Here is a 13,706-nt window from a genome sequence, read left to right on the forward strand (position 1 = left end):
TTGACAATCATCAGTACTTAAAGTACTAATACTGAGTCAAATGTTAATTAAATCGTCCAATGCTTCCTGTTAAGATTCAAGAGAGCACAAAACAGAAATGTAGGTGTGGGAAGCACCTTAACACAGCTTATCAATGCCCTTAGTCGGTGCTTACAATACAAAAACAGTAAATTAACCTGGAAAATGAAAGGCAAGGCAGTGCACAAGAGGACCTTTTCAAGATGGCTTATGCTGTGCATCAAGATGTGCTATGCCTAAGTACAAAAGGATCCACCAGAAACTCACTTAACCAGAGCAAAGTCTTCTACCTCTGCACTGGCGGGAGGGGTGTCAGTATCAGACATTTGCAAGGCGGCTACATGGGCTTCTCGACACATTTTGGTAAAGAATTACTGTTTAGACTATGAAGTGAGGAGGGAAGGCCTCTAAGCACGATCTGTCCTTTACGGCTTTTTGGTATAACCAGCCATATACCCACCTCCTTGTTGAGGATTGCTTGGTGAATCCATTCGGAAGGGGAGGAATCTGCAGGTAGAAGTATCCATCAGAAGATATTTTTTTTCTTTTGGTAAAGCTCTTTTGGGTGGATACTCTAGCTGCACATTCCTCACCAACCAACCACCCCACCCACCTCCCTGTTGCTTCACTTTTCAAAAATCCCTATGGGGACTTTTAGAGAAATTGCATTATGGCATTACCCCCTCTGCCCCCCTCTTTTTCCCCCTCATCACCACCCCATTTGACAGATCACCCTGAAACTTTGCAGGAATGAGCGGAGGTAGAAAACCCTTTTTTTTTTTTTAAACGTTTAGTGAAGATTTGCGAAATGGCACCAACGTTATCTATAAAACTGAAAAACGCTCTTCCTATGGAAAGTCTGGCCTAACTATAACTGCACAGTGGCATGTGCAACTGTGTAATATAGAGATAGTATATTGCAGATAAGCAGAGCGTAATAAGTTGCTAAAAATAAGGGGGGTGTTATCAAAGCATATTTAAACTAAGATAAACCTAGCAAATGTATTTACTTTGGTATTGTTGTGTTATTCTATATCTGTATCCTGCACACCACATCGCAGGCCAAGGGAGCAGCATCTTGGTCAATAAGAAACTCATGCAGTCTCATCTTTAACACTGCCAGGTGGTCCGCCTACATTTGACAGAAACGGGATATTACCAACTAGAAGTGCAGGAGTGAGTCTGGACCTCAGGGAACATATTGTATTCCAACCTTAAAACAATTCTTTTGCAGAACACAATGAGGTTTTACTTATGAAAATGACTATTGCAATGTACAATAAACATGATTTGAAGATTCCTAGTTGGGTCTTAGCTGGATTATCAAGCACTACAGAGAAAAAAGTCTCCTGCCAAAAGGCATCCTGCTCCTGGCAATTCTGGCTCCAAGCACAAGTGGAGCCGTGTTCTCTGAACTCCCTTTTCCCATTTGTGTTGCCCCTTGAGCCAAGATAAGAATTTTTGGGAATAGGAAACCGCAAGCTATCGGGGGTAGAGAAACAATAGGCGGTCTAGAGGAGAGGGATTACGTTTATAGTGTAACAGATGTGTGAAGAAAAAGATAGAGTTCCTGATCTATAAGTCGAGATGTTAAATGTTGAGACCCTTTAGCTACTAATTGAACAGTAGCCCTAGCCAACCATTCCCTGTCCCCTCCTCTCCTTGTCACTCTCTCTTCCTGGATGACATAGTTGACCCATATTCTGTGGGCAAGGTTGTGTTAGTCTGTCTGAATTATTTTAAGTTCGCTTCTGAAATTCCTGAGTTCCCATAGAATTGCTTCAGAATTACTAGCACTTGTAGGCCCAACCATAAGCATCTAGCTTTGAAAGCATTGTGCTGGCGAGCCAATATATTTCTGATTGTGAACAATGGGATAAGAACATGCACACAATTAAAGAAAATACCATTTGGCCATGTAATAAGCCCTGTTTGTAGTACAGAGGAATAAATTGGGTGCACAAACATACCTACCACCTGACATAAATATTATTTGCAAAGGGTTATTTTTGTTGTTTTATTTTGTCTTTGGTAACACTTCATGGTTCTAATTGGCTTATATTATTTCTGAATAGGTCAAAAGTACATGACTGATTTTGCTACTTATAGCGGAAGATGGGAAACATATCACTTATTAAGTTTGACAGCACTGTTTTTTTAAGGAAATACTGTGCACTACATAAAACCCAGGGCTGTGTTCTGGCCATGAGATTGCTTAAAAGGGTCAGAAAATGTCTGAGATGTGCCTTTCATAGGATTCTGTTTGGATTCTTTTCTGTATGATTTTAATTTAAAAATATGGATGTTGGGTTCCTATTACAACTGGGACTCCAAATATTGTCTTCTCTTGTTTTAGATTGGGATAGTGCAACAGTCAGCAATGAATCCCTCTTGGATACAGTTTCTAGATTTGTTCTTGCAGCACTTTTGAAACATACCAATTTACTTGTACAAGCAAGCGGTGAGAGCAGGTAAGTTCCCTAAAAGAACGTTTTAATGCGTGCCTTTACATTGCTTGTGATGTAAAGAAGAGACAAGTATCAAAGAGTACATAAATGTATTTATAAATCTCGCTGTCTCCTTTCCTACCTTTTGCAAAATGCTGAAAACTTCTTTAACATTTTTTCTTCTCTTCAGAACCAGTAGTAATACAAAGTTTATTGTACAGATTACTTAAAACCATGACAATAGAAAACATTTAAAAAGAAAAAACATAGCATAGAAAGGCAAAAGAGAATAATGGTTCCTTGCAAGACCCTATAGTATAACTGGCATAATATGCCCGAAAAATGAATACTCTGGGTGTGCAGGCTTTCTCTGTTCCTTCTTCCCTTTCCCTTATCTTTTGTGGAAAAAATAAATAAAAATGAGTTAAAATCCACCATAAAATGGATTAAGTGTTTCAACTAATGTTAAAAAAACTCAATTGCAAAGTGGTCAAACTCTGCAATGCTTAATGTCCGTGATCCAAAATCTAAGAGTTAACAATTCATGATCAACTCAGTGCTTTGTTGTGAGTTTTTTAAGGAAATCCTGCACTGCTTTGAAAAATTTGCCTATTCTTGCCAATTCGAGGGGAACCATTGTGCTAAAAATCCAGTTCATTGCATGTTCTTGTACCATGAATTAAAAAGAGTGGCTTTAATAAGTATCGGCGGAAGTCAAGCAACATCGGACAGCTGCACAGTAGATGTAAAAAAGTTTCCGATTTGTAGCTGCAAAGTCTACACTTAACTACTTTAGAAAGAAGCGGCCAGTTAGGATTAAAGTCTTTGATGTGTAATGCCAGCATCCTTACTGCCAAGATTTGGGTCAGGCAAGCTTTCCCTATTGTCCGAAGAAGTATTCCCCTTTTTGGCACCAATGCAAACAGTCATACAAACTCATACAAATATTACACTCAATCGATCACCAGAACAAGACACCAAAATTTGAACCCTAGTCACAAGATATTATAAAAAATTCTATTTTATTAAAAATGTTAAACACAAAACATTGTTGAGCAAATACAGAATTAAAAGTAATAAGACAGTTACATAACAGTACACATAACTAATGACATTGTGCCTGTTGTGCAATAAGCAAGCAAAAAAGGATAACAAAAAAATATCACAAATAAAAAACAATACAAAGCATGGGGAGAACACAAGAAAGAAAAAATGCTTTCTAATCCAGAATACAAAGGAAGACACTAGACCCAAATCAACTATTCTCCGCAGTGTTGATACTGCTAGCTAATTTCATCGAGAACAGATGTTACTCCAGTCTACAGTCTGCCTTTTGGACTTGCGTCGACGCGTTTCGGTGGAATACTATAATTATAAGACCACCTTCATCAGGACAAATTATTCAATCTCCCACGATATAGATAATCTTAAAATTTTCCTAAAAACATCCAAGAGGTCCGTATTGGTAGACTTCTTGCCATATAACTAAAAGGCGAGATACGCTGAATTTAGCGGGAACGTAAAGGAACAAGCCTTTTGGTCTGCCTTCCTGCCTTTTAAAATTTATTACGATCGGGTAGCGAGGGTATGTGCGCCGATCTTTCTGTTCAACATGAGTATTGTAACCTCTTTAGGATAAAACTGGTCCTGTATTACTGCTGAGGTCCCTTTGCGATGATCCTCGATGCAATTTAGACCATCTTGCTGGCGCTTTATTTTTAATAATTCTGAGATTTCCGGTTCCAAGCACATGGATACCTATACGTCATCCCGGGAGCAGCGTGGGATGACGTATAGGTATCCATGTGGGTCTATTACAATACCCATGTTGAACAGAAAGATCGGCGCACATACCCTCGCTACCCGATCGTAATAAATTTTAAAAGGCAGGAAGGCAGACCAAAAGGCTTGTTCCTTTACGTTCCCGCTAAATTCAGCGTATCTCGCCTTTTAGTTATATGGCAAGAAGTCTACCAATACGGACCTCTTGGATGTTTTTAGGAAAATTTTAAGATTATCTATATCGTGGGAGATTGAATAATTTGTCCTGATGAAGGTGGTCTTATAATTATAGTATTCCACCGAAACGCGTCGACGCAAGTCCAAAAGGCAGACTGTAGACTGGAGTAACATCTGTTCTCGATGAAATTAGCTAGCAGTATCAACACTGCGGAGAATAGTTGATTTGGGTCTAGTGTCTTCCTTTGTATTCTGGATTAGAAAGCATTTTTTCTTTCTTGTGTTCTCCCCATGCTTTGTATTGTTTTTTATTTGTGATATTTTTTTGTTATCCTTTTTTGCTTGCTTATTGCACAACAGGCACAATGTCATTAGTTATGTGTACTGTTATGTAACTGTCTTATTACTTTTAATTCTGTATTTGCTCAACAATGTTTTGTGTTTAACATTTTTAATAAAATAGAATTTTTTATAATATCTTGTGACTAGGGTTCAAATTTTGGTGTCTTGTTCTGGTGATCGATTGAGTGTAATATTTGTATGAGTTTGTATGACTATTTGCATTGGTGCCAAAAAGGGGAATACTTCTTCGGACTATTGTCTCTTGGCGCTCTACCCTTTTTGTGGAATAGAGCCCCTCTCTCTTATTTGACACAAGCTTTCCCTATTGTGCAGTTAAGGTAAGGTTGTGCCCGAAGTCCAACTTGGCTGTCTTTGTTGTATGATGCTGCCAGGGCCCTTAATAGCGGTGTGGAATACATTTTTTGCAAGTCTGTGGTATTAGAAAGTAGTTTAGTCTGTTTTTTCATTATGCTTTTTATTGCAGTAGACGTTAGTGAAGAAGTGTTTAGAGCAGTCAGGTTGATTTGTAGAGTTACTACTGCCGTCCTTAAATAAATGGACCATGGCTTGATTTTATGTTTGAAAATGTCTTGCAAAATAAATTTCAGGGTACCCGGCAATGCTGTAATGCATTTATAGTAGTACTTTATAAAAGACCCCATGCTAGACTATGCAATGCCCTCCAGGCCAAATTCAAGTCTCACCAAGGGTCCCCTGGCGTAATAGGGCAATTTAAACACACTTTTGTATATTTTCAGGTGTCGTTTTTCGATGGTTTTGGTGAGCTGACCTGGAAAGGCCTCGCTGCCGCAAGTAATTGCAGATGGTAATACGGCCCTGAACACCTTTCTGATTGGTGCTGAGGAGAGGCTTTCAAGGGCTGTATGCAATTGGCAGAGTCTAGTAGTTATTAATGCTGCCTTATCCTTTAGGTGGCACTTGTGTGTTGTTGATGTACCATTTGCAGAAAACCATGTGCCCAGATAGTTATAAGATTTGGCTCCAGAGACTTTTAAGGAACCCAGGGACCAGTTATTACTTACTTTTTATAGCGAACTTCCAAAGGATAGCACCTTTGTTTTGCCTTCATATACTTTCATCTTGTTTGCACTATTGTATAAGTGAAGAGAATTTAATGCTCTCTGGAGTCCTATTTTTGAGTTGCCAAGTAGGAAGATGTCATCCGCGTATTGCAATATTGTGATCGTAGTATTGCCCATTTTTGGAGGGATTAATTTAGCGTTGATAAGTGCCCGGGACATATCCGCTGTATATAAATTAAACAACATTGGAGCAAGGACGCACCCTTGCTTTAGCCCTTGATTGGTGTTAATCTTCCTGGTTAACGCGGTGTCTGACAACTTGATCCTCACCCAGGTTGATGTGTATAATGATCTGATGTCATTGAGGATGCCGCTGGGAATTCCCCACACCTGGAGTTTTCTCCATAAGATTCCTCTGTCCACCATATCGAAGGCAGATGAATAGTCCACAAAGCATGCGTAGAGAGCTGTTGGCTTCTGTTTTTTTGCCTGGTGGACAAGTTAGGATAAGGTAATGATGTTATCCAGTGTGGAGGAATTGGGTCTAAAGCCAGATTGACAGAAAGTAATTATTGCATTTGTTGTTGCCCAAGCCTCTAGATCTTTTAAGAGTGTGGCTGCGTAGCTCTTAGCCTCGCTATCCAGTCAGGATATCAGCCGTTAATTGGTGGGATTCTGTCTATCGCCCTTCTTGAAAATTAGATGCAATATTGAACTTCTCCAGCTGTCGGGCACTCAATGGAGTTTGGTGCAGATTGTGAACAGTGAGTAAAGTATTGCGGACCATAATGCCAAGTCTTCTTTGAACAGTTGGGCCACAGCAAGATCTGAGTGTTCGAGCTAAAATACTCCTGGTTGATCGACTACATAAAGCCTATTTACATGTGAAGACCGCATGGCTTCGGTGATGGAGTTGCACCTTGTGTCTTCTTGTCTTGTTTTGTTTTTGATGCATCTTCATAGGTCTGCCTGATTATGTTTGCTCATGATTGAGTGGACGTATTGCCAATCATTTTCCCTCTGCTGATTATTTTCCTACCATATCAGTTGCCTATGCTGTTTTCTTGCACCTTGGAGTTCCAATGACAGTTCGACTTTATCTTGTTCGTTCCAAGTTTTCTTACGTGCCGTCGTCAACTTGCGAATGTGCCGTGAGCTAGCCAAAATAGTTTGATTTTTATTAATGGGTTTTAACTGATGTCGCCCGGGGCCTGTATGGGGATTCAATAATTCACAGATGCCCCTAATAATGGGAGCCGAGTGAGTTAATAGGTATTCGCCACTTTGGGCTTGCAGGGACTGTCCAGTAGCGACTTTCCAAGATGCTAGATTCCGTAGATTGACGTGGCCTCATTTTATTCTTCGAGTTAGATGTACTGTTTCGTCATTGCAAGAAGTGCCCAGAACCTTGTGGCCTTTGCATTTAGGTAGATTAATGTTAAAGGTTGTACAAAGTGGAAGATGGTCACTGTCATTTGAGAAATGCACTTTAACCCCTTCAGTGCCCATGACGAGCTGGACTCGTCATGGGCTGCGGTGGCGCTGTGCCCATGACGAGTCCAGCTCGTCATGAACTCCGCCCGCTAATACAAAGCGCGGCACTGGGCGGGGAAAGGGGCGGGCATGCAAGGGGTTAAAGCTCACAAGGTGGTTTGTGAGTCTCACGAGGCAAAAACATAGTTGATGGTGCTTATTCCCCTGAAGGTCTTCAAGAGTTGAGATGATGGTTTTAAATTGTTAACTAAAAATTGTACGGATTGTAGGCCATGTTTACTTAAAATATTATTTATTTGAGTGCTTAAGGGTTTTAGAGGTGGGTTGGCGGTGTTAAATAATGATTAACTTGATTGCAAAGGATTTGATCCAAATTGTCGCACAGCTGGCGGAGTCTTGTTGCTCGTGCTGAGCAAATGCTGTTAAAGTAGACGTTAATCAGGAGGATTTTAAGTCAGGACGCGCAAGACTTGGTGCTCTCCAGTAAGAGCGCTTGAAGCATCTCATCTTGAGTTGAAATTAAGTGTGTTTTTATTTTCATGTTCAAGTTGAGATATATTGACAGGCCTCCGGAGAGCCTCCCAAAGATGTTTTTTTTCTTATCTGCATGGTGGATGCCTTGGAAGCCAGCAATTGTTAAAGGGGTTAGTGACCATGTTTCTTGGAAACAGTGAACATCAGATGCCAGTAGCAGAGATTTTGCTGTGTTTGAGCTTAGAAGTCTTGAGAGCCCAGCTACATTACACGACAGAAAAGTTATCAGTTGTTGTGGCTCTAATGGGCACTTCTCACTGCTAGGAATAGGCAGAGGCTTCACTGGAAAAGATGTGGGGAACTCGTTTCCGGTCGGGTTAGTGTTCTCCCCCTGTTTGTCCTGTTACTATTTTCCTGGTCATGCCCCTTGTTGAAGAGTGAATACAAGATATGTTTATGTTATCTATCTGTGATTGACGGAGCAGGGGCCCGGTCCCCCTTAGTATACTATAGGGGTGAGCTTTTGGGTTGGGTGAGCCAAGTAGCTTTCTTAACGGTGCTGGGTACTTCGGTGCTTGTATTTTTGAAATTCCTATGTCCCATTCATTGAGGGTGGCCTTACAGTCTAGTACATCTTCTGCCAGTGAAGTTGTTTTTAATGTTAGAAATGTGGCTTTCCTCCCATTGCCGCAATCTTGGGTAATTTTAAATTCCACATTCAATATGTCATCTGAGGTTATCTTTGACTGAATACGAGTAGCCTGAAGTAACCTTAGTATGTTGGATCGATTCAATACATCGTGCCTCCCTTCCGAAGGGTAGTATGTAAAGAGGGCCAGCTTGGTTGGTTAATCCTCGCCTAGACACCTTTTAGTATGCCCTTCGTTATAGGGGTGGGCTAGGGGAAAGTAATTGTTAATAACTGGTCTGATCAATTCACGCACTAGCAATTATCTATGTGGATCTGCACTTTCTGTCGCAGATGGGAAGGCTTCTTGTGGGGCCACCCATCCTTAGGGTTGCTGCGCCCTCTGCGAGTTAATGGAGGGCTCTAAGTGTCGAGATAGGGGACTTTGGTCAGTGATGGAGCCTAGGTCTTTCTAAGTTGTGGAATGAGCTAGTATCTCAGTGCATTCAGATGAGAGTGCCGGCCGTTGTCTTACTTCTTGATCTTTTGTCGTGTTACCACTGTTACCGGGCAAAGGTTCCTTCTGGTCTTGCATAGTTAAGGGTGGGAGCCCCAACAAGAGTGTTCCTGGTGTAATGGGTTGTAATGCTAGGCTTTGTACCATGGTAGGATCTGTATTTGGTTTAGGTAGTGTCATTGGCAAGGCCAGAGTTGCTTGGGGTAAAAAAAGCAGTTGATTGCGCAGATCGTAATGCATTCTTCATATTGCCACAACCTTTAAACAGTGTATATACGTAAGACAAGTTGTTGTCTAATTTTATTAGCTTGGGTGGAAGCTGGTTTGAAAGGCGATCTCTCTCTGCTTTGTTTCTGGTCTTCTTTTGTCTTTTTTTCTCTTTTAAATAGAGCAACGGGCCATTTGTAGTCATTAATTGAAGATTTTCTGTGTTGGTGACATGGCGATTTTTTGTCATTCGCTTCCGAGCCTGATTCGTGCACTATGGGAGGGTAAGTCAACCCCCCGATTGTGATTTGCTTCCAAAGCGTGTAGTGGAAATTTTGAGAGATCTTGCTTTGGTAGCGTCATACCCAGCTGTGAGGTTTCCCTGTCAGCTGTCTCCAGTGTGGTAGTCACTCATTCCATATTGCGACCAGATTCTTTGTCTGTTGGTTTTTGGTCGGGCCTGCTATGGGTGCTACTTAGTTGTTGCTGTAGGGCCAGCTTTATATCCGTTAGCATTAAGTTCAAATCATTTGGCAGGGTGCATAATGTTTCCGCGATCAAATGGCAGGAACAAGAAGCGCAAGGAGATTCTTTGCCTTCAGCTTTTTTTAGCCTCTCATGCAGGGAGCTGACTTTTTCCTCGAGCTTTAGTATTGAGATAGCCAGGGTTTGAATTAGGTCAAGTTGCAATTCCAATTTATCGGACTGCCATGTCAGGACCTTTACTGTATTTGCTAAAGTTGCATTTATAGAAGCCAATAGAGAGTCTTGTTCAATGTTGTTTGTAATCTTTTTAGAGGCAGATAATATTAGGCTTTCCATAATGCTCGAATTTAGCGTGGAACTGTGGACCGCTGAGGGTTGGAGCTCATGCTGCTCGAGTGCTTGCCCGGTCTCTGTAGATTTTATTGTGCATTTGCCCATGGTTCGAGAAGGGGCCCCAGGCGAGTCCTGGACGGTGTTAGCTCCCCTTTGGCCACCTTTAAAAATTTCATAGGCTGCTTAGTCGGTAGGCCAGAGACTGCAGCCTGCGATAACCTGTTGTCCTGTAATTCCTACACCTGTTTCCTTGGAGCTGTGAATCTGTGCAGCTGTGGTTATTCAGTTTAATTTAAGATGGGGTGGTGCCTTCTCCAGGCTGTCTTTGAGTGTTGAGAGGCGAATCCCCTTTTCGACTCCTGGGTCTTTCTCCGTCGTGCTAGTTGTTAAGTCAATGTCAGCCAACAGGCTGTCCGAAGGACTTCCAGAAGATATATCAATTACTGTGCTATTTATTAAGTGTGGTTGCACCTGGTTGTACTTATAATTTGTTGTGGCAGACAGAGTTATAAGAGATATTGTATCCACAGTGGAGCCCGGGGTAGCTGCTGAGCCTCCATTGGGTTCTTTTTTCTTAATTGAGTCTGAGGTGTCCAAGGTGTCAAGATAGGCTGGCTGAGTAATGTGAGAAGATTTTTTTAAGAAAATGTCCATTATTGAGGTTTTTTACATTTCTGAGGGGCTTCCGCTACTAGTATGGCTAGCCCTTTTACTGTCCATGCGAGCCCTTCCTATAGATGAATATGTGGGCTTTAATGGGATTATGCAGTCTCTGTCTTTGGTGGATTTAGTAGCTACCGGGGTCTCCAAGGTTGGTCTGGTTGAGGCTAAGGTTGGACACACCACCGATGGAAAGGGGTGTGCATGGTCCGTCTTGAGTTGTCATCAGCAAATAAGCTACTTTAGATATTTTTTGTATTGAGCTGCGTGACTTAGATTTTTGATCCTTCCATTTTTCGAGAGCGTTGGCTCGCCGTTGGTGTAATGCGCTGTGGGATGACTTCAATCCTTGGAGAAAAGGAAATGCCCTCCTAGTTGCCTCATAGTTTGGGCCCTTGGCTGCTCTGTGGAGGTAGAGATTTATCTGAATAAGCCGAACCTCAGGCGAGGGCATTAGGGCTGCCTAATTTGGCCTGATGTGACCCTATTTAATCGCAGACTGAGCTGCTGTGCTCCCCTCCAGATGTCCTTCAGTAATTTCCCAGATGACAATTTCCAGAGCAGGCAGGGGGGACGGAGTGGAGGGCCAATCCCAATTGTAACACAGTGGAGGGAGGAGGGCTATGTGGCTATCTCCACTGAGACTCCTTTGCCCCTCTCTACAGGGCAGTCTGTGGGGGCTAGCTTGTTGGAAGGAGGGGAACTGGTCAAACTGTCAGTATGATGAGGCAACAAGTCAAGGCAAGACAATGCCAAAGGGAGTAGCTCAGACAAATGTCCAGTCCAATGCAGTCAAAGAAGTGGAGAGCTGGAGACACGCCGACTGACCTAGGCCGTTTCCAAAGATTCCACTGAGGGGGGCGGTCAGGCGGAACCAAGGCTCTAACAAGTGGACCTCCCAACAATTGCCCAGCGTTGCTGCGTTTCCTCGTCATTCCTGAAAATGCCGCCATACCTGGCTGCCGTTGTCTTCCGTGGCTGCTACTGCTGGTGGCGGCCGTTAGCCGGCGTCAGCGGAGGATCGCTGGCAAGTGAGGCTGCTGGGTGCGGGGGAGCCTGTCTTGCGCTCTACCCGCTCAAGCTGTCTTCAAGCCACGTACAAGCCTTCACAGTCTCAACATTTGTGGCTCTCCCAATCGGAAAACTCCTGCGCCTGCCGCCACCTGCACGGCTGCTGCTCGCCTGCTAGCTGCTCAGGCACAACGATCACAACGGAACGGAATCTCCACTGTCCTTCCGTGCGCCAAACCCTCTTCTCTCTTCAGAGCTATACATTAAGCTTGTATGACTGCACGGCGGTCGCGCGCTCTCTCTCAGGAGTACCTTGGCTGACTATCTTGTTTATTGACTATTGTGGTGACAAAGTTTTAGAACCTGCTTCTACTGCAGTATTGGAACTTTCATAGATTCACATGCTTGAACCCTCCTCATAGAACCTAAGACCTTCAGATTTTCTACCGCACGCTGTGCTAGGGAGTCTCCACTGAGCTCTGCTCAGTTTTTTCTTTAATTACTCTTGCGAGGTTTTTTCCTAAACCTTTTCTGCAGATTTAGACTTAGTTTAGTTTATCTACTTTCCTGATGTCTGACAAGGAGAAGAAGGGTCCGTATAGAGCTTGTGCCACCTGCTCTAAGAAAACACTCCACGTGGATGACCCTCTTAAGGACTGTATCTACTGCCTGTATCCTGACCACAAAACCAAGGATTGTAAGGTATTTCATACCGTCTCCACCAAAACTCTGAGGGATTGTCAGGGGCGACTTCTCATTTGCCTCCAGAAGTTGAAATCCAGAAGAGAGCCTATTTCTAGTGAGGAGAGTAATGAGGCCTTGTCATCTTCGTCTCCCAGAAAGTCTCACAAGAGTGGAAGATCTGAACCTCAATCATCTGAGGAGCACCATCATAAAGCCGAAAAAAAGACTACCTATGGGTCTTACAGGCTTAGTCCTATAAAAACTCCTCACCAAGGTGAAAAGGAGATGAAAGGACATCTGTCTGGCGACAGCAGGGTGAAAAAGGCAAGTTCTGTGCTGCCTTCAAACCCTCCTTAGGGCAGGTAAACCTTCAAGAAGCCTTCTTCTGTCCCTCCTGAAGAGAAACCGCTGATGAAGGCTTTGCGGTCGATTAAATCATCGTCGTCGACGACACCATAGACGAAGAGATCCTCGTCAACGCGGAGGCGAGGTTTACCAGTTCTACACAGTCAAGGGTCAGTCATTGTCATCTTCACCAGTTCCTATAGACTTGCCACCAGAGGACATCAGTGGTAGTTTACAATCTTCTGGAAAGAGCAGCCAAAAGATTCGATTTGCCAAGGCCAACTACACAAAAGCAGTGCTTTCTGTATGACTTCATGGAACCATTTAGAAAATCAGTACGAGCAATCCCCATTGTTGGTTACATATGGGAGGAGGGCCTTAAAGTTATGAAGACCTCCGCCACCGTGGTTCCTGTTCTTCCTAGACCAGAGAAGAAGTATAAGGCCTCGGAAGATAGTCCGGTTTGCCTGGTGGGTCTCCCAAAGCCAGACACATAATATCACAAGCAGCTCAAAGGAAAGCCAAGAATCCGGCTGCTCCAGTCACAACACCTCCGGACAAGGAAGGCAAATGCCTTGACAACGCAGGCAAACCGTTCTCTCGATGTCAGGGCTAATGGTCAGGACAGCTAATGCTCGAGCGACCTTAGGTCGTTATGATCAGCAGATGTGGTGCGATCTCGTCCCTTACATTGACCAACTCCCTGATGGAAGTAAGTCAGACACCAAGAAAATCCTCCAGGAGGGTGAGAGGGCTTCCTCTGAGGTCATAGACTGATACGACGAACTTTCAATATCTGGCAGGAACAGCAGTCTTACGCTGACAAGGTTGGATCAGAGCAAGTTCAGAATAAAATATTAGAGCTTCCTTTTGACGGAGAGGCCCTTTTTGGTAAACACATCGATGATGCTCTCCAGGACATAAAGAAGGACACTGAGACGGCAGAGTCATTGGGGACGCTCCAGTACCATAAGGTTCCTTTTCGTGGAGTTCAGGGAAGAGGTCTGCCCTCATATAGAGGTGAGTATCAACAGTACAGGTATCGCTCATACACCTAG

The 13,706-nt window shown here is 43.1% G+C and overlaps 1 protein-coding gene across 8 annotated transcripts in view; it reads left to right on the top strand.

The window, feature by feature from the left end:
• The window catches only part of HERC1 (HECT and RLD domain containing E3 ubiquitin protein ligase family member 1), a 1,817,725-nt gene that overhangs the window by 254,548 nt on the left and 1,549,471 nt on the right, over positions 1–13,706 (top strand). For all 8 annotated transcript variants that reach the window (XM_085643727.1, XM_085643730.1, XM_085643731.1 and 5 more), the window contains one exon: positions 2,375–2,489. In XM_085643727.1, the coding sequence (XP_085499853.1) occupies positions 2,375–2,489 (115 nt within the window). The remainder of the gene's footprint in view (positions 1–2,374; positions 2,490–13,706) is intronic.

The sequence above is a fragment of the Triturus cristatus genome, chromosome 3_1 (assembly GCF_964204655.1).
Source record: "Triturus cristatus chromosome 3_1, aTriCri1.1, whole genome shotgun sequence".
NCBI classification, from domain to species: domain Eukaryota; kingdom Metazoa; phylum Chordata; class Amphibia; order Caudata; family Salamandridae; genus Triturus; species Triturus cristatus.